Raw genomic sequence first — 18,882 nt, 5'->3', positions numbered from 1 at the left:
GGTGGATGTTTCAGAGGAAAGCACTCATAATCACAGCAGTATGTGAAAGATATGGGATGAATTCCCATTAAGGAAAAAGAATACCAGCAATTCCTGCTATGAAGGTGTCATGGTTTAACCCCTGCCGGCAACTAAGCACCATGCAGCCGCTCGCTCGCTCCCCTCACCCAGTGGGATGGGGGAGAGAATCAGAAAAAAAAACCTCGTGGGTTGAGATAAAGACAGTTTAATAGGACAGAAAGGAATGAAAAACAATGATAATGATAATAATAATATGACAATAGTAATACTAAAAGAATTAAACTATACAAAGCAAGTGGTGCACAATGCAGTTGCTCACCACTCGTTGACCAATGCCCAGTTAGTTCCTGAGCAGTGATCCGCCCCTCCCAGCCAACTCCCCCCAGTTTATATACTGGGCATGACATCATATGGTATGGAATATCCCTTTGGCCAGTTTGGGTCAGCTGTCCTGGCTGTGTCCCCTCCCAGCTTCTTGTGCCCCTCCAGCCTTCTTGCTGGCTGGGCACGAGAAGCTGAAAAATCCTTGACTTAGTATAAACACTACTTAGCAACAACTAAAAACACCAGTGTGTTATCAACCTTATTTTCCTACTAAATCCAAAACACAGCACTATACCAGCTACTAGGAAGAAAATTAACTCTGTCCTAGCCGAAACCAGGACAGAAGGGTAAGTCAAATTAAGAGGATCACTTACCAGGCATGACTGGCAGATCATGGAAAGAAATTGGTAGCAAAATTAGATTTCACGGGCAAAAATGAGGGTAAATAAAGTCCCCAAGTTTTTACATGAGTAAACTGAGAGTAAAACTCCTACAGGCATTTAAAGAAAGCAGAAGTGTGAACCCTTATATGTCACCCTGCTTTGTTGCTGCTGCAATCAGAGTTCCACTTACAACCTGTTATTATTATTTGTTTTGCTAGGAAATCAATAGAATGTCCCAAACTGAAATTAAAACTGTTTACCTAAAAAAGGACTACTAGAAAGATGCAAGAAAAAGATAAGCTCCAACTCCATAAAATTACATTTTACCACATAATGTAATAAAGAGTACAGGAACACAAAGTAAACAAAAGTAATAATTGATTAGCCCAAGAAATGCCATTTGAGCAGAACAGTTACCCAGTCATGATCAAGTATAGCTTTGGCAGCAGATAAAAGATGAGTTAAGGGGAAACAGAAGTGATGTTATATAGGCAAGTGGCTTATGGATGGAAAACTATTCTCAGTCATATGAATGTGCAAAGAAATGTAACGGAAAATTGGACTGACAGATTGACAAGCAACATAACTGAGAGCTAGGAAGGGAATACTAATGGCTTCATAACAGATGAATATGAAGGTTGATCTCAGATTGTATAACTACATCAGAGCTATCTTTAAACTAGTGATCTCAGGTTGGGAAATAGAAACAGAGCTTGTAGGAGTAAAAATGGAAAATAGCTGGCCCTGAGAGTTTTCACAGTAAGAACAGACAGCAAAGTCTAAACTTAGCAGCGATGGCTTCCTCTGTCTGTTTTGGTGTGTATGGAAGCACAGCAGAAGTAGAAGATGACGTATAAATTGCTGACGAAGTTGACAGTTAAACCATTTTTGCAGACTACAATTATGATCGAATATCAAATGCAATATTAAAGCTGTTGCTTACAGAATGGGTATTTATGCTTGTTTATCAGCTCAGGAAGCCTTTAATGCCTTTACTGGTGGGTGGTAACATGAATCTTTCTCTACCTTAAAAAAAGATTTCACAGCACCACCAGATACCATAGTAATATTTAGTCATTTGGACAGTGGGGTCAGACAGGGTTTGGTGAACTGTGTTTGAAGAAGGACCTTACCCCACTAATTCTTCTTCTCCCGAGACGACCTGCCCTTCCTAAGGCCTGGAGCCTGCCCTTTTGCATGTCAAAAGCTGCAGCATAGCGTTGAACTATCCCACCTGTCCCTCTCCTGATGGAGGACCCTGGACACGTACATCTCCTTCGGTCAACACCCTCTGCCTTCTAGAGTCCATAGTCTCTCGGTGACCCCACACCTGAGCCAACTCTCATTTCCTTCAGCAGTCTGCTCACGAGGGGGAAGAGCGGTGCCACCGAGGGAAGGAGCAAACCTTACAGCCTTTCCTCTTCGGCCTCTCGCCCATGGGATGGAGAGACACTGCAGATGGCAGTCCTCCTCCTGCTCTGAGGAGGCAGAGGCAGAGGCACAGCTGCGGTGGGGCACAGAAAGCAGGGCTGGGCTGTTTTACACAGGATGGTTTCTCACAGGGTACTGTTTGATGCCAGATACACGTCATGATGCCGTCCATCCCGAATGTGGCTTCATTTCATTTACCACAGGTATATCTTTAGATTATTTTTTCCTTTATTTGGAGTTTTTCTTTCTCACATTTTTGAAGTAAGTATACAACTTGATGCGACCTGCTTAATAGATTGGAAAATTTTAAGCGGTTGGCTACTGGAGCTGACTCAAGGGAGGTGCAGGGAGATCCACTGTGGAGACAGGCTAAGGCTCAGTGGGGGTTTGGACTAGGAGTAGAATTAAGAGGCCCTCTTCATCCGTCACTGGATCCCAGCCCTCCAGTCTCTAGATTCAGGAGGTTGTGCCTCTCCGTGCCCACACTCCTTACCTCTCAAGCAGCAAACAAGTCATTGTTTACATCTCCTCCACTGCTGCCAGGGCTCAGCTGCTCCCGTAAAGGGAAGGGGCAGAGGTAGGACTGCGTCAAAAGCGTCAGGTTTGCTACTGCCACTGGCGCATACTCACTCTGAGAGTGAGTATAAAACACATATAAATACAGTGTAACACGTATATATATCCAGTATAGAAGTATAAATTACTCAGGCTGAGAGAGTTTGCCGACAGGAGGTAGAAATCAGTTGTTCCCATAGCATGAACAGCTCAAACGTGTGGTCTTCCTCTCCACAGGAGAAAGGCCTTGGCAGAGGAAAGAGCGGAGCTTGGCTGCTCTTTATTGGGACTGTTTTGCCACCCTGAACATCTGCATCCATAGGCAACCTGCCTGCATTGCCTATACCTGCAGCTGACCCTGCTGTTCTCTATTCAAATAAAAGAAAGACTCTGAAGTTAAAATGGAAACTTCAGCATTGCCTATCAGTAGAAATAAATGTCTTTAAGAATTTTAATTATTTTTTCATTCGGAAAAAGAAGAATAAATGCTTATATTAGGGCATAATATCTGAACATTTGTCTGGTAAAAATCTGAACTTATAGTGCAGCAGAGGTGGTACAATGCAGTTTGAAAGATGACAACACCACGATGTTATCATTGCAATATTAGCTATGGAAGAAACTTGCTCATTACTCTTGTTACATGATCAATACTTTTGTTGTCAGTAAGTGTAACAAACATGCTTCATTAAAATGCTATTTAGCTATAATAGGCTAAAGAGCTTTTGAAATTAATGTTTTAGGAAAACCACATATTCCCTGAACCCAACAGGATTATTCATTTTAAAAAAATTATTTAAGTAGCTATACAAGGACATTAATATATTTCTGCATCTACAAGGGCAGAAACAAGTTTAACAAACACAGGGCCCATCCTAAAAACAGCCTTATACTTCTGACTTCCAGCAAAAGAATAATCCTTGGGGCCATTTTCATGTATCTAAAAGTAAGTGCTTAAGGAATCGCGATCTATTACGTGCTCCGGGGCTAACAGGAATCCCAGCTAGGGCAAGTGGCTGTACTTACAGACAACTTCAGACTTCAAGGAATATTGTTGAAAGGGTAATGTGAAAGGGCATAGACAAGGTTTTCAGACTGTTAGAAGACACTTTCATCTCTTCTTATGCAGAATAGACCCTGTCTCTCTCAGATTTCAGATTTCCACATGGCATATCGGTAGACTATGTAATAGATTTGGAATCACCTGTTTATGAATACCATATGTTACATATAGCTTTTAGATCACTGTGAGACATAACAACATGGAGTTAATTTAACTAAGGAACAGTCTGGGGACATAGTCCAGATAATATGTATCAGCAAATGTTAAATGGACAATGCCGGAGTAATTTTCTGGTTTGACCACCATTAGGAGAAGCTAAACATATCTGTCTAGGAAGGTGTCAGACTCCAGTAGAGAGAACACCGAAAGGCTCCCTAGAGGTCTGCTAACACTCCTCCTCCCTCTGACATTTCTAAAAGCAAAGATGATGAATTTATTCTGTCAATAATAGTTCATTGTTTCCAAAGCATTTGAAACATCTGGATTAAGAACATGTAATGAAACCCCAGACAAGATTCCAGGGGAAGCATACCTGAGTTTCTAGAAGACACTTGACTACAAAAGCTCATTTCCCATTCATTGGAAATTTTGAAAATGTTTTGTTGTGCTCACTTAAGGCTTCTCCCCTGCCATTGAAATTCTCACTAACAAAAATGCTGCCCTACAGTCAGCTGTAAGGGTGCACTCCCTTCAAAGAGAAACTGTATGGTGATTTTATACTCCTCACCAACCACTTTATTCATCACATGTCTCAATCCAGAGGTGCTGTTAGATCAGAATCATAACAAGGAGAAATTTCCAACAGGAATTGCTATGAGGACAGATTACCCAAGGGACCAATCATTAGATGCAGCAAAGAATTTACATTATTTTAAATTGTTATTGCGTAAACTGTATGGTCATAGTTTATGTTAACATATTTTCAATTAAATTATTTCTAAACTTCACTGTTGCAAGACAAGAAGCAGGTCTGCATATTGTTAAGTCTGTTTTCTACAGACTTGTACTAATTAGCATGGTTAGTTAGCCTTACAGGAATAACGGATGTTTGTGCTGTGACAGATATTTAAACTGAAAACTCTAGACACATGTCAGAACAAACACAATCCAAAGCTAAGAGAGCATACACCATATGAACACACTGAAAAGAGCACTCGAGTATTTTAAGGCATGTTCACATCGTGCCTTAGGATTAATGGCACTTTGAACATTCCCACACAGCTCTATTGCGGAGGCTTATTAGCAACTGCTGAACAGTGAATACTCCTTTCAGCAAAGGTCACATAAGTGACACTAATTACCAGCAATTGCTTCCTGCCCAAGGTAACTCACATGCCATGTTGTGGAGGAAAAAAGGTATACCTAATGGACATCATTTCTAGTGACACAATTTATTCAACATTTCACAAGGATTATCTGCTTTTGAACAAGCTGAAATACAATTATTTCAGATTTGTGCATCTTTGGTGAGTGGCTGATGTCCTGTCCCCAAGTACTAAGCATAACTTTTGAGCCTATGTCCTCGAGACATCTGAAATACAAAGAGAATACACAGCACATTGCAGTGCTCTGTGGGAGGATAGCAGGAACAGATGATATTTATATACACAAGTATTATGCACAGAGTATAAACACACACATGAAATGCTGAACAGAAATGTTCTGTGCATGGAGTTTACTCATCCACCGTCTCTTGAATTACACAGATTAGTCAAACAAAAATATTATTTCCATTTCTCCCCAATAGTGCTATATTCTAATGTTGAAAGAGGTAAAATTCAAAGAGTTAATCATGCAGTTACCTGCATGATTATTAAAAGTATCTGCCCTACTTTTTATAGAAATATTTTTAAATTATTGAGAAAAATATAATTCAGCACTTGGTAATTCTAGCTAATTTAATTTCCATCACATCTGCTAACACTTGGTAGATTTAAAGGTATACATATATGCAACTCACATTACAAAACAATTGTATGAAATGCTGTGCATGTAAGTTTCCAGTTAGAGTAACCAGAGGGGTATAACTTGCAGCATAGATTTCATTAATCTAATTCATTATTGAATTATTTAATTATTAATGAGTCACTCCGCGGTGTGAACAAAGCACTCCCAACTACTTCCTCTCTCAGGAAAGTGAGAGGTAAAAGAAAGAGAAGGGAAAGTTTTAATGTCATCCTGAAAGGCACATATATCTATGTTTTAAAACATAATCATTGCATTATTTCATTGGAACCTCTTTTACAAAGATATTCAGGATTTATTCCACTTGCTGTGACAGAATTGTGTAAATTCTATATTAATATTGCACACTGTTGATGCATATTTGACAGCAGATTTAGCTGTAATGGCTAATGCAGTTACCTCCTTCAGCTATCTGCCTCATCCTACTTTCCAAGGTTGATGAAACTCTGGAAATTAAGTGAAAATTATCCTTCCCACTTTTTATGGGACCAAGAAATACTGGCATCACAGGATTTATGATGTTCCCCAGAGAAAACCCCTAGAACCAAGAGTGTATGTGTGGCAGAGTTTCACAAATAATGCATCCCACTTCTCATTTCACCATTGCTGCTGTCATATTTATTCCTTATATGGTATGCACCAGCCAAAATATATTCCGAATCTAGAAATTAGACTGTGCATTTATAACTTTTGATAACATTACGTATATGGTATTACCAATGTGTTGAGAAGCAGTGGGAAATCAGGAGCTTACTGATTACGATATAAATGTCAATGTAACAACTTGTTGGGGTATGCAGATATGGGCTTATGGCAGTCATATGTCCTAATCCCCTCCTCACAGAATCACTTTCAAGAATCTAATCACCAGACTCAACTAAATATTCTTTCTTAATCAAGAAAAACAAAGGGCAAAACTAAGGTGGTCTTGCTTGAACACATTAAAAACCCCTTTGCTTTTGCTCTGTGTCTTACCTTTCCTGCTCAGTACTTAAGAGGGGGCTGGTAAGAAGAAAACAGCCACCTTGGACAAAGAAAATCAATTTCAAGTGAATAGAGCTTCCAAAGTTAGTGTAAGAGATGGGAGCTAGAAGCTAACTGAGATGCTAAAGTGACCCTGGAGGATATTTCTTGACAAATATAATCTTAATAACATACTTTGTTTCTTTATCTCTTTGTAGCATTGTTCCATTACTGCAAATCTGTTAGTAAATACATTATTTTATACTTAAATCTTGAGAAGAATCTGAATCTGAGTGCTCTAACACACAATCAAGACGTTTCTGATATAAAAGGGTGGCAAAGTAAAGAAAATGGTGTACTAGGACACCTTAAGCGTTTTCTTTGTGACAAATCGCTTCCAGCTGCAGTGGTCTGTTTGAGAAGCGGTACCATAAAGCTTTTAAAAAGAAAAGAATATCTTTTGATGACTAGTGATGTCTCTTTGCATGCCGTGAGACAGTAGGAAAAAAGATCTAAAATTGAAAAGATCCAGACAATTTCATACACCCATTTCGATACTGGACACATTCTGTACAAGGGCGCTTTTCTCCCCAGGTTGTTAATTCCAGTAAGTGGTAGTGTTATGACTTGAGCTGCTGGAGCTGTTCCACTGGCTAAAATAAGATGTTAAAGACCTTGACAGCATTCCAATTGGAAAACTTGTGTTATGGATCCTTCTTTCAGTACATTACACTCAGCTTTTCTTTTCTTCGAGAAAACAAACAAATTGGTTTAGCAGTTACAGCAATTCATGTGCCATAAGGGTATGAATTAGAGGTTTTAAATGTCTGGACCAAAGAAAACATAACATACATTCAGAAACGGTAATATACTTGTTACGCAAAACAGATTTTTTTAAGACTCCTTACTTTGGTACATTAGTTTCAAAGCCGTTTTTATAAGATACATTATCAAAGAAAAAAGGAAAGATAAATTTTACATGCACTACTAATTTGTTTTTGTTAGGAAATCATACTGCCTGAAAAATTAATGATTTCTTCATGGCTCTCTGCCACCTACAGGCAAAATCTATGTTCCTCCTTGCTTTCTGATTTACTTTGAGGGTAAAAAGAGAGGGGCATCGATTATTGCTATCCTGCCTTGCCAAGTAAATGTAGCTATGCAAATTCTTATCTAGTATTCCACGGTCATTACAAGATTCAGTGGCTTTACACAGTGACACAAGCGTGAACACCTTGATACCGAAGGACATCTCAGCAGACAAAACTACCCACACATTCATGGAACCCTGCCATCGAAACAGTGACTCAGAGAATGTGGCTCCTACAGGGCTGCTGATTATCTCAATAGGACAAGCTTATACGGGAAATTGTATGAAATCAGATATATTAATGTCAACTCAAAAACAGGCAAAGACATCACAAATCTTGCACAGATCTACCTCTGCTAGCACAGGAAAGACAGAAGTAATTATTGTAATATATGTTGAAGGCTCACCACCACATGGTAAATTTAAGTTTCTATGAAGTTGGTAACAACAAGATTTTTTAAATCATTATTACAGCTAGCAGTAAAAGAAAACTGTTTCCTGTTATTGGCACTTCAGGTTGTCTAATGCAGAAACATAAATTACAAAATGGATTACAATCCTAAATCACATTGCAAAACAGACTTTTATTACTTTATTTCAAACTATTGGGGAAAAAAAAAAAGGCAAACACAATTTGGAGATTTTTACACCCATGAAAATAGGCATAATTGCTTTGTTCAGATGCTGGGAAACCCGAAGAAAAACTGGAACATAAAATTGAGAACACAAATTTATAACAGAAACATTTACCGATACTCCTCAGTACAAAGTCTTCTTCTGCCAAAATAGTATTTTCTTACAAGAACTTCTCCTAGCAAATAACAGTGGTATGAGTCGTGCATTGCAACCTCTTCAGCTGTAATTTAGAGAATGCCCTTAATTTTGTAATTTGGAAGATAAGCTTGAATGTAGGTAAAAATACATATAATCAAGCATGGAAGCCACTAAAATACAGAATCTGTGCTATAGACAAGTTACAAGATCATGATAACATGATTTCAAAATTATGAGAGAACGTGAATTAAAGACTTACCAGGCAACATAAAGGGGTTTCCAAAACTGCAGTTTAGACACCTCTTTAACCATTATACAGTAATGTAAAGTGATGCTTTGAAATAATAACTGTGAGATTAGGAATGGTCTAAGCATGGAACAGCCCGATTCAATCTGTGAGGAAGCCAATTTTAAAATCTAATAAACTGGTGATCTTCAAACAAATGCAAGTCTCAGTAAACTTTCAATGTGAAAACTTCATGTCAGCTATAGGCAGTTTCTATAGATGCAGTTTCTAGTAAAAAATGACCACCTAACCAGGAACGTGGAATGACATCAAGCCACTCTGGGCACTCACTGAATTAGACTTTCTCACTTGCAAACTATGATTTTAATAAATGTCACTGTAGCTAGAGGCGAAAAGGAAAGAGGGACGGAAAATCAAGTAACATATACAAACCATCCCCAGCAAGCAAGATCCTCTCTACCAGGAATAAAAATAATAACTTGGAGTCATCTTTCTCTTGGCAACTGGCTCTTCTCCTCTTCCTGTAGCCGTACCCCACACCCCCTGCATTGACTCATAGGCATTAGGTTTTGTGGCTGACTGCACGCCCCAGCTTAGGTTGCTGGAAGGGCTGCTTCACAAAGCCACAGCAGAGCCTAAAGTCGTTCTACCCATCAGACATCCTGGCTGGCTGCCTTTTCAGCTAGCTAGTGTCCATTCACTCGTGACAGCACTTCTGCCAGTTGCCGTTTTCTTTTCACACTCCACAATTATTTCAGCTTCACCGTAGGAGTCCAGTGCCATGCAGACTGGCACAGATCTCTGGACTATAAAACAGACTTCCTTAATAGACCTTAATCTTTCCTTTCTTCCTTGGCCTTGAATTTCTGCTACCCAGAACTCCACTACAGTTTGGGCAATCGTTTAGTTCGGGCACAACTGTGTTGTCCTTCTCTTCAAAGCATAATTACAGCTTCCACAATTCCATCACTGTTACTACATAGCCATTTTTTAACAGACATTGGACACTAGAATCCCACTGTTGTGGACCTGTGACTGATGTGACTTCCTTAGCTGAATGCAAACCTGTTAGGGCCCCTTGCGCTTCTGCTACTGTTGCTGCTACAAGGATTTGCATTTTGCTCCATGCATTTTGAAGTTATTTTTTTTCTTTTGTTGTACGCCAAAATACAGTTTTGGGCAGGGGGAGAAAATCAATAATATAGCTGAGGACAGGTATTTGCACTGGCACCCACTTTCAGTAGTAGGAGTTTTAATGTTCACTTGAACAAGGAATACAGTCCCCAAAAGTCTGAAATAGGAAGCCTCCACTGTAAATGCACAGAATACATGAAACCTGTTTCATCCTGACCATTGGACCTTTTCATTCAGCTTCTCCTGCTCCCTACCAGATGCCAGAAGAGTGGTCAGCCCTTCTGGGTTTCCAGTCCTATCCAGTTCATGAGAGAAGGGAGGATCCTCTTCTCCTTCAGGCCTTTGGCTATAAGACTTAGATCAGGAATGAGGTGTTCTCACCTTCTCACATTGTGGCAAGCTTAAGCACATTACAGCTTGCTTTCTTAACGGCTAAGATTGATAGGGAGTGTATTTGTGAATAAAACCACCTCAGGGAAGAATTTGTTCTTCATCTACCAATATCCAAAATGCTTCTCAGAAAAGCAGCACAAAACAGATCATTTCCAATAAATGATACTTAAGTAATTCCAGTGAATGTCTCAAAAAAAACGTACACATGGAGGAACAAGCACTTAGTCCATTCCAGACTGGTACTAAAGTTAATTGTTCGGCCAAGGTCACTGGACAAACACCATTTAAAGTTAACTTGATTGGTCTTTTTCATTCAGATGAGCAAGGGCACCATAACCATTTTTGAGATCAGAACTGCTGTGGATACCAACTACCCTGGGGTGACTGTTTTGTCACAGCAAGGGGCTTCTCAAATTATCAGACATTTTAATAAGAAAATGTTGCAGTAACTACTTGTTTGTGTTTATACTAAGACAGAAAACACTAACAATATACCACACATTCCAGCAACTCCATTATCCTGCTTTGCATATGTCTCACGCTATTTCAAGGGTTTAAGAGTTTCTGTAGTAGTTCATCTGGCTTTGGCTGCACAGCTAATACAGAACTGGAATATACTATTGGCAACAGAATAAATAAAGTTTTCTAATGAGTGTACTTGGTTTATGTTGTGTATACAGTTCTCCTCCATGCACCATTATAACTGTAGTCCTAGGCCTATCCTGGGCTCAGTTCCCAAAAACCAGAGAACTGGTACAACATTTTCAGCATATTTGCAGTAAAAAATAACAACCAAAAAGCAAACAATGGCAATTTCTCCAGAAACCCCTGGTTTACCAGTTATTGCTCTTCTAAGCCAGCTGTAAATCACAATTAATAAACACTTCTTTTAGTTTTCCATGAGCTGTCTCTAGGCACTCATTTGCATTACAGATTCTAAACACGGCTGCTACCATAAAACTCCCTCTCCTAATAACACAATTACGTTGCTTTCCCTATATGAACTACACCCCCAAATACCACAAGCATATGCATGACAGCTGCTAATTAGAAGAGCAGAATACATTTTATATCAAAACTACCACTTCTCCTGCGTCCTTCTCAAAACACACCAGTGTCTCAATGGCCCCGGTCAGCTGATACACACAGGGTGCTCCTTAGCTGATAGAGCTGTCCTTGAACTCAAGGACATCATCTTCTCACACTCCACAGGCAGCGACCTCCAAGTCTTCCCTGGCCTTTGCACTAGAATAAAGACAAAGTAACATGTCATTGGGCAGCATCACTGTCTGTTCTCTGGACCGACAGGGCAGTGACTGGGCCTCCTTTAGCTGCGATCCATGTCGGATGGCTTCACGGGCATCACAACATCTGTGACCTACAGGTAGTTCCAGTGAGGGGTAAAAAAGGCTGTAATAACAAATGCTACAAATACAGATCAATCAGCAAGTTCATATCTAGAGAAAAGCATACTGAAGACTAAAGTCAGTGAGGAAGTTGTGTATTTTAATTTCTTTATTAAAATGTTACTTGGCAGACAGTTTCTATGTATCTATTTACTTTCGTACAGCCAGCCTGTGCAAGATCAGTTTTCTGAGGTTAGGAACACTTTTTGTTCATTGAAACGTGAATTCAAAGAAAGATATTTTAAATTAAAAAGAATCATTACCTTGAGGATGGGCACTTAGATTCTTCTCTGCACTCCTAAATCATAAACATAATTCACAAATGTTGTCTTATTTACTTATTTCATAACTGATCACTTGTAGCACATTGATTAACTAGAGAACACCTGCAGAACTACAGACGTGGCCTGTCCCTCAGTCTTGCAGGCAGAAAAATCCAGAAAAGCTACTCCCTATAGCGATTTCAAAGTTTGAACCCACAGTTCAAGAAAATCTTATACATTTCCTTGAGTTACCTGGAAACACATGCTATGAACTTACTGATGCATACCGTCCCATCAGCTATGCTTCAGAGGTGCATCACGCAGTCCCCTGGTGTACAAGATACCAGCTTTCATTATAAGACTTGAGGGAGCACATCAGCCAGCGGATGTGGAGCACTGTACTGCACTGTAGCCTGCAGACAGGAAGGAAATGCAACAGCTGATGACAGGTATTGGGACGTCAAAATCAGAAGCCTGTTCCAAAAATATCTGCCTTACCTGTGTAACCACACATACATGTCTCAAGTCATGCTGAGTGACTCTTGTCGCTGTTTTCTAGCTATGAAACACCACCGCAGAGGGGAGCGTGAACTCGGCTCACCCAGCACTGAGGCCACATTTCTCCAGCATGTAATTTTTGGCCTTTAGGTGTGACGTGGGCAACGCTCGTGCCAGGCATCATCCCTGGCTGCCCGTGCTACTGTGGCCTTCGTACTGCGCTGCTTTAACGGCGGCTGGCACGCTACCTCAGCAGCAGCTTACCGACAGAATTGCATCAGCACGCTAACGGTGTGAGCACCTCGCTCTGCCGGCCTTTCCTCCTCACGTCACACGTCTGAAGTTGTTCTTAAAAATTACCCGAGGCACAGCTCCGCACCACAGCGTCAGCTGCTGCTCCGGGGGCCTCGGTGACGGCACGCAGGGAAGCGCGGTGGCGGTACGGCCACGCTCAGGACCGCGCAGTTGGTTATCACGGGGGGTGTAGGCGCCACGGTCAGCCCCTGCACACGTGTGCGAGCCCGCTTGACGGGGTCACTCTGAGGGGGCCCGGGTCTGAGGGAGCCCGGTGGAGCCCAGCCACCGTACCACAGACGACGGGCGCCGCGGCCGGGGGGGCGGCAGAGCGGGGCGGGGCTAACCGCCCGCGGGCGGCAGAGCGGGGGAGATGAGGGGAGCGGCTGGGGCACGGCGCGGGGCGGAGGGCCCTCGGGGCTGCGAGAGGGCAGATAAAAACGTTCCCCGCGAAACCTCCCAGTTCGTGAGGGGGCGCGTTAGGGTGGGGGAGAGCCGGCTGCAGGGCGAGGGAGGGCGGGCGGGGGAGCCCGGAGTTAGGTCCGGGAGAGGGACCCTACGGAGAAGAGGCGGCTGGGCCAACGGCAGGGCTGTCACTGGGGCGTGAGGAGGGAGCCCGGCACTTTAATCTCTTCCCCTTTGCGGCACTAATTAACACCACGCATTTTTAAGTCGCCGTACGTTAATCAGCAAGCTGTGCCGAGGCGTGAAGCGTCGCTCGCCTGTCTGAATGGCTACAGGCACTTCTCCATTACGCTGAGCTGTACAGCAGATTTCCCTGCGGCTTGAGCAACGCTGCCCTTGCTAAACTCCGCGTGACCTTTGGTTCTGCTAGGCGTTTGCGAAGCTGTTTCCTGAGGGGCTTTCTCTGTGCAGCAATCGCCGAGGGCTGCTGCGTTCTGCCTTGCTCCATTTCTGCTTTTGAGACGGCAAGCCTTGCCGTGATTTGTTTGTCTGACGCGTTCGTATTTTCGTACTTCTGCTTTTTAAAACAAGCAGCTGAAGGCGCGGCGCAGGCAGGCGGGCCGGCACGGGCTGCACGCCGGGCCCCCGGCCGTCACCGCGCTGAACCGGGCCGGGGCCTCGCCGGCGGCGCCGCGGTGCCGGCTGGAAGCGCTCATTCACTCACCGAGGTCTGCCCGCGTTTTGTCCTTTCAGTGACACCGGGACAACAAGCAGCTGGTAGCTGCTTTGCGACCGAAGTCGTCTTTCAATCGGCCGAGGCGCCGCCGCGAAGGGAGGCGCGAACCCCCGGCCCGGCCGAGCCACCGGCCTACCTGAGGGCAGCCCCCCCCCCGCGCCCTCTTCGTCGCCTCCACCGCCCCGTGACGTCACCCCAGGTGCTTCCCTCCGCCCCGAGGGCGTGGTCTCGGCAGCCCTCGGTGGGCGGAGGCGAGGACTGCGCATGCGCCTGGCACCGGCGGCAGCGGGACCCGTTGCGAGCGTATGTGCGCGCGCGGCGGCGGCGGGGCGGAGCGCGCTCGCCGCTCCCGTGTGGTGGGCAGCGCGCGAGGGGTCGGGAGCTTGCCGGCCTCCGGACAGCCTCGCGCTCTGGCCGCCACCGCCATGTCCGCCATCATCGAGCAGGAGTTCCAGGAGATCGATGCCACTAACGACTGGCAGGCGCGATATCTGGTGAGCGAAGGGGGTCGCTCCGGCTCCGCGCCAGCCGGAGGGCAGGAGGGAGGACGGGGAGAAGGCCGCGAGCCCGCAGCGCCCGTTGCCGGTATGTGCCGCCTCAGCGGGGAGCGGAAGTCGCTGGGCCACGGCTCGTTTTCAGGTGCACGCAGCGAAACTGCGGGCGGGCGCTGCGCATGCTCCCGGGAGGCGGCCGCCGCTTCTCCCTGGGAGGGGAGCGCGGGAGGGGGGTAGTGCGCAGGCGCTGTGCGGCGAGCTGTGCCGGTGCGCCTGCGCGCTGCCCGACGGCGGGGGGTGCTGGCGGCGCACTGCGCCTGCGCGGGCTCGGCGGCGGCCGGGGCCCCTCGGCCGGGCAGTGGCGGCTTAGGCGCTGAGGGTTTAACCGGGCGGCCTGATCTGAGCCGGGCGAGGGTGTTTTCCCCGCGGTTTCCAGGCAGAGTGGAAAGTTATACCTGGTAATACCGATCCGGCCAAGGCTTGCCGTCGCCCCTGGGTTTGCGGCTCTGCCGCTGAAACCGCTGCGCAGCGGTTCCTCGGGCACCCGCTCACCCTCGTCACCCGCCTGTTACCGCTGCCTTCACCTGCTTGGCGTCTGCAGGAGGCCTGCACGATTATCTCTCAGAAAATACGCTACTTGCCCTTTTTCTCTAGAAACAACGAGATTACTAACTTGCTACAGTAGTCTTTGGGTCAGTTCCATAAAATAGACTTTATCTATAAGCTTATAATAGTAGAGCAGTTATATGAGCCAGTATGTATTTTACAGTGCTCTTTCACAAATGAGGAAAAACAACCCAGACCAAAAGTTCTCTTTACTAACTTCAAGTTGTGCTTTTTCTCCGTTAAATTAGCAGTGTATTTGATTTATGTGTATTTCAAATACACATTATCTCTAGACATGTATTATGGAACTGAACTGTGGTTTGAATTTAACAGGGAATAGCAGAAATAAACTGTGCTAAGTTAGTGAGATAAAAGTGTAAGGGAAGAATTCAACCAGTATTTTTCATGAGGTAGAAAGTACACACGCATATTACATCTGGTATATCCAGACTGAACAAGTTAGCTTTCCCAAGTCATTTTAATATTATTTAGTTGTACTTGGAGAAGTAAACTGAAGAGAAAATTGTATATTAAGCTCTGCTAAACTTTGTATATGGATTTCCTAATTTTTCTACAGCTATGCTGTAAAATATTTTTTAATGAAGTTTTTTGTATTAGAATTTTATGTTTCCCTGATTTTGTACATTTTGCAAACTCAGGATTTTTTCAGGGTACTTAACGCATTTGTTTTATATTAAAACTAGAAAATACAGATCTGCTTAAAAACAAAAACATCATTTGCTATTTTCTCTTTATAAATAGCACAAACTTGTAGAAAATACTCTAGTTGCTGACTGCTTGTTTTTACACTGAGTTTTTGTTTAGGAAGGTATTTTCCTATGATAGTGTTGTATAAGAAACATACATACTTGCCCTGAGAAGTGTAAGTTTCTCTGAAGGAAAAAAAAGTTGGGTATTAGCGTTTTTTTATTCTTCTTGCTGAAGACCAGTTTTGTATATTTGCCCTTCAGTTCCATGAATTTGCCAAGACTTGTGGTAAAGTCATGTGAAGCTTGGAATATTTATGCTGAATCCCGGAGCTCCTATCCAATCTGAATTAATGACTGAATAAATAATACTGATTTTCACTTTCTTTTTTCAATGCAAGTTTTTCTTGTGTAATATGCCTTACATTACATCTGACATCTGCTTTGTTTCTCCAGTTTGTGATGGCTGGATTGTATGTGGTAAAACTGATTTTAGAACTAGTCATTAAACTTCCTTAGATTTAATTCTTTTTAGCAAGCATCCCCCCCCATCACTGTAGTAGTGTTTCTAGCTGTTTTAATGTTTCTTGACCAAATTGCAGGTCTGTTTCTGTGCACAGAGGATGCCAGTGCTTTTAAAAACAAAATATGTTGCATCCTGTTATGGAGTAATACAAAATTTACGTTTCATGGAACTTGATTGTGAATGCCTGCCAGATGCATTTATTCAACGTGCATGTGGTTGTTCCCAAAGCTTGTAAGCCATATAAACTAGAGGAGAAGACAAGTTCCAGTGTGCTGTATCAAAATAAAAAAAATCAGTTGTCTAATAGATCAAGAGATTTTTATACAAATATGTAGAGCATTGGTGCTTGACATTTGCTGCTCCACATTGTGGTTTAGGTTCTTTACAGGTTGGCACTGCACTTAAGTAATGTCACGCACCAGATGCTAAAAAGTGGTGCTTCCTTACATAGGTTAGATTTCCACTGAAGTCCTTTTTGGCTGCGTTCATTGTCTGGGAATATATAGACTATTTAGGAAGCTTGAGAAGACAGAGAAGATAGTGGAAACATAAAGAAGACCAGAGAATGCTTGGTTGTAAAGAGAAGTTTAAATGCTCTTTGGGACATAATGATCACATGTAGCAAAACCATCTAAAAACAAAAGGAGAATTCAGAATAAAATATTGTTAATTCTGCATCGTACAAGATGTCTGCTGAGATGGCATCAGTACAGAGATACAAAAGGATAGTTCAGTTCATTGGAGGCTGCTCGTCAATAGCACTTTAGCTGTGTTTTCAGTTGTCTACATAAGGTAAATCTGTATATCTTAGTGAAGTTGTGGAAAAGATGCACTCAGAGACAAAAAATTAATAAAACTGAACATTCAGAGTGTGTGAACAGTATGCTCCTTAAAATAGTGTGTAAATGAGTATATTTGAATATCTTCCAAATGCAGATTATTGAAAGGTTTGTATTAATGCCTGGGGAGAAGCAGGCTGTGATTTCACATTGATATTTGTGAGTCTAGAATTGTTCCTTCATATTGGGTCATGTTTAACTACAGCTATATGGGTTGAACCATCAAACCACCAAGAATAATCTTGTGGCTGTTGACAGCAGCCATAAAATCATTCACTAGTTCAGTTACCTTTGTGGGGATTTATGCTGCCAGTTGATGTAAAGGAGCTAGCAGTATACTGCTGTTAGTTCTAGCTGAGTCTCTTATTACTGTGGGAGATAACGTGCAAGTCTGAGGTAAACTGTAAGCATAATAAATATCTGGGTTTTTTTCCCCTTTGTTCCTGCTACATCAGTTGCTTACCAAATTGCGCTTATGTTTGGTGGTGTTAGCCCAGTGTGGGAAGATCTACATGGCGACAGCTTGGCCAAGAACGAGACACATGTTTTCTGAGTGAAAAAAACACTAGGTGTAGTAAAGGTTGGTTTAAAAATGTTAATTACTAATAACCTTGATTAATTAATAAGCTTGAAAGTCTTACAATAGGATATGTAGAACACTAACCTTAATCAGCTTACTGGCTATAAGTAAATTGCATTTTTTGTCTTTTAAAGGAAATTCGACATAAATCCAGTGACTACCCTCACAGAGTTGCAAAATATCCAGAAAACAGAAATCGAAACAGATACAGAGATGTTAGTCCGTGTAAGTATCTTTTCTGTAATTATTGCAGTAAACTTTCTAGACTTTTTACTTACCCAGTTTACTTCTAAACACTGTAGGTAATAAATTGTGGTCGTTGTAGGTTTTGTATTTTATTTCTGTAGGCATGTATCCTATGATAAATGTGTTTTTTGTAACACGTATGCAAATGTGTGTAACAAGGGAGAAAAGTCTGGCTGTTAAACTCATTGTGCTGAATGGTGAATGAGAGATGATTGCAAATCATAGTTATTATATATAGTATATAGGTAAATGTTTGTGAGCTGCAAAGTAATATTTTAAAGATATTTTTCTCATAAGGAAACTATTTTTTTAATATTGCTTTATCTGTCATTAAAAAAAATCAACATCTGCTGAGCACAGAAATTAAGTTAATAAACCTTGACTAACACAAACACTTTCCTTTTGGGCTAAGTGATTCTGCACATTTATAAGATTGTGTGGATAAGTCACTCAATTTCTACTGTTGGTTTAAAAAAAACTTGAGATTTTGTTATTTGTGTCTGTTTGGAAGAATGTATGCATGAAGTTGTTCTTTAACTTTCTCAATGCACATAGATATGGCATGGAGTGCTTTGTATTTTACTAACTGCCATAAAATGGTCTCTGTGACATAACGATCTTGCATCTCAGGGGAAGACAGCTTTTTTTTACCAGCTTCTTTGCTACTGAGGTGTTGTGGACTTTTTTTCAAGAGCATTTACTTTAGAAACTGTAATCCAAAATCATTATAAAAAGACATGTGAGGAAAAGATTATCAATATGTAGTTATAGCTGGAGAAAGCTATGATAAATCAGTTTCAAAAGGACTAGGAAAAATATTCAGTACAGCCTTAATTTTTCTACAAAATACTGAAGTTGGAACAGGTTAAATGTTTGTGTGTTCTTTAGTAAGAAGTTTCCCAGAGCACCAAAAGCTCATAAAAACCTTCTTGTTACTGG

General features: G+C 42.2%; 1 protein-coding gene across 2 annotated transcripts in view; it reads left to right on the top strand.

Annotated features, from left to right (window-relative positions):
- Positions 1-14,346: 14,346 nt before the first annotated feature.
- Positions 14,347-18,882, top strand: part of PTPN2 (protein tyrosine phosphatase non-receptor type 2) — a 33,666-nt gene continuing 29,130 nt past the window's right edge. For both annotated transcript variants that reach the window (XM_050915707.1, XM_050915706.1), the window contains exons 1-2: positions 14,347-14,439; positions 17,832-17,922. In XM_050915707.1, the coding sequence (XP_050771664.1) occupies positions 14,371-14,439; positions 17,832-17,922 (160 nt within the window). In that variant the 5' untranslated portion in view covers positions 14,347-14,370. The remainder of the gene's footprint in view (positions 14,440-17,831; positions 17,923-18,882) is intronic.

This window comes from Gymnogyps californianus, chromosome 2 (genome assembly GCF_018139145.2).
Source record: "Gymnogyps californianus isolate 813 chromosome 2, ASM1813914v2, whole genome shotgun sequence".
In the NCBI taxonomy this organism is placed as follows: Eukaryota; Metazoa; Chordata; class Aves; order Accipitriformes; family Cathartidae; genus Gymnogyps; species Gymnogyps californianus.
Note: the sequence above shows the minus strand (reverse complement) of the source record. Positions and strands in the feature narration are given on the sequence as shown.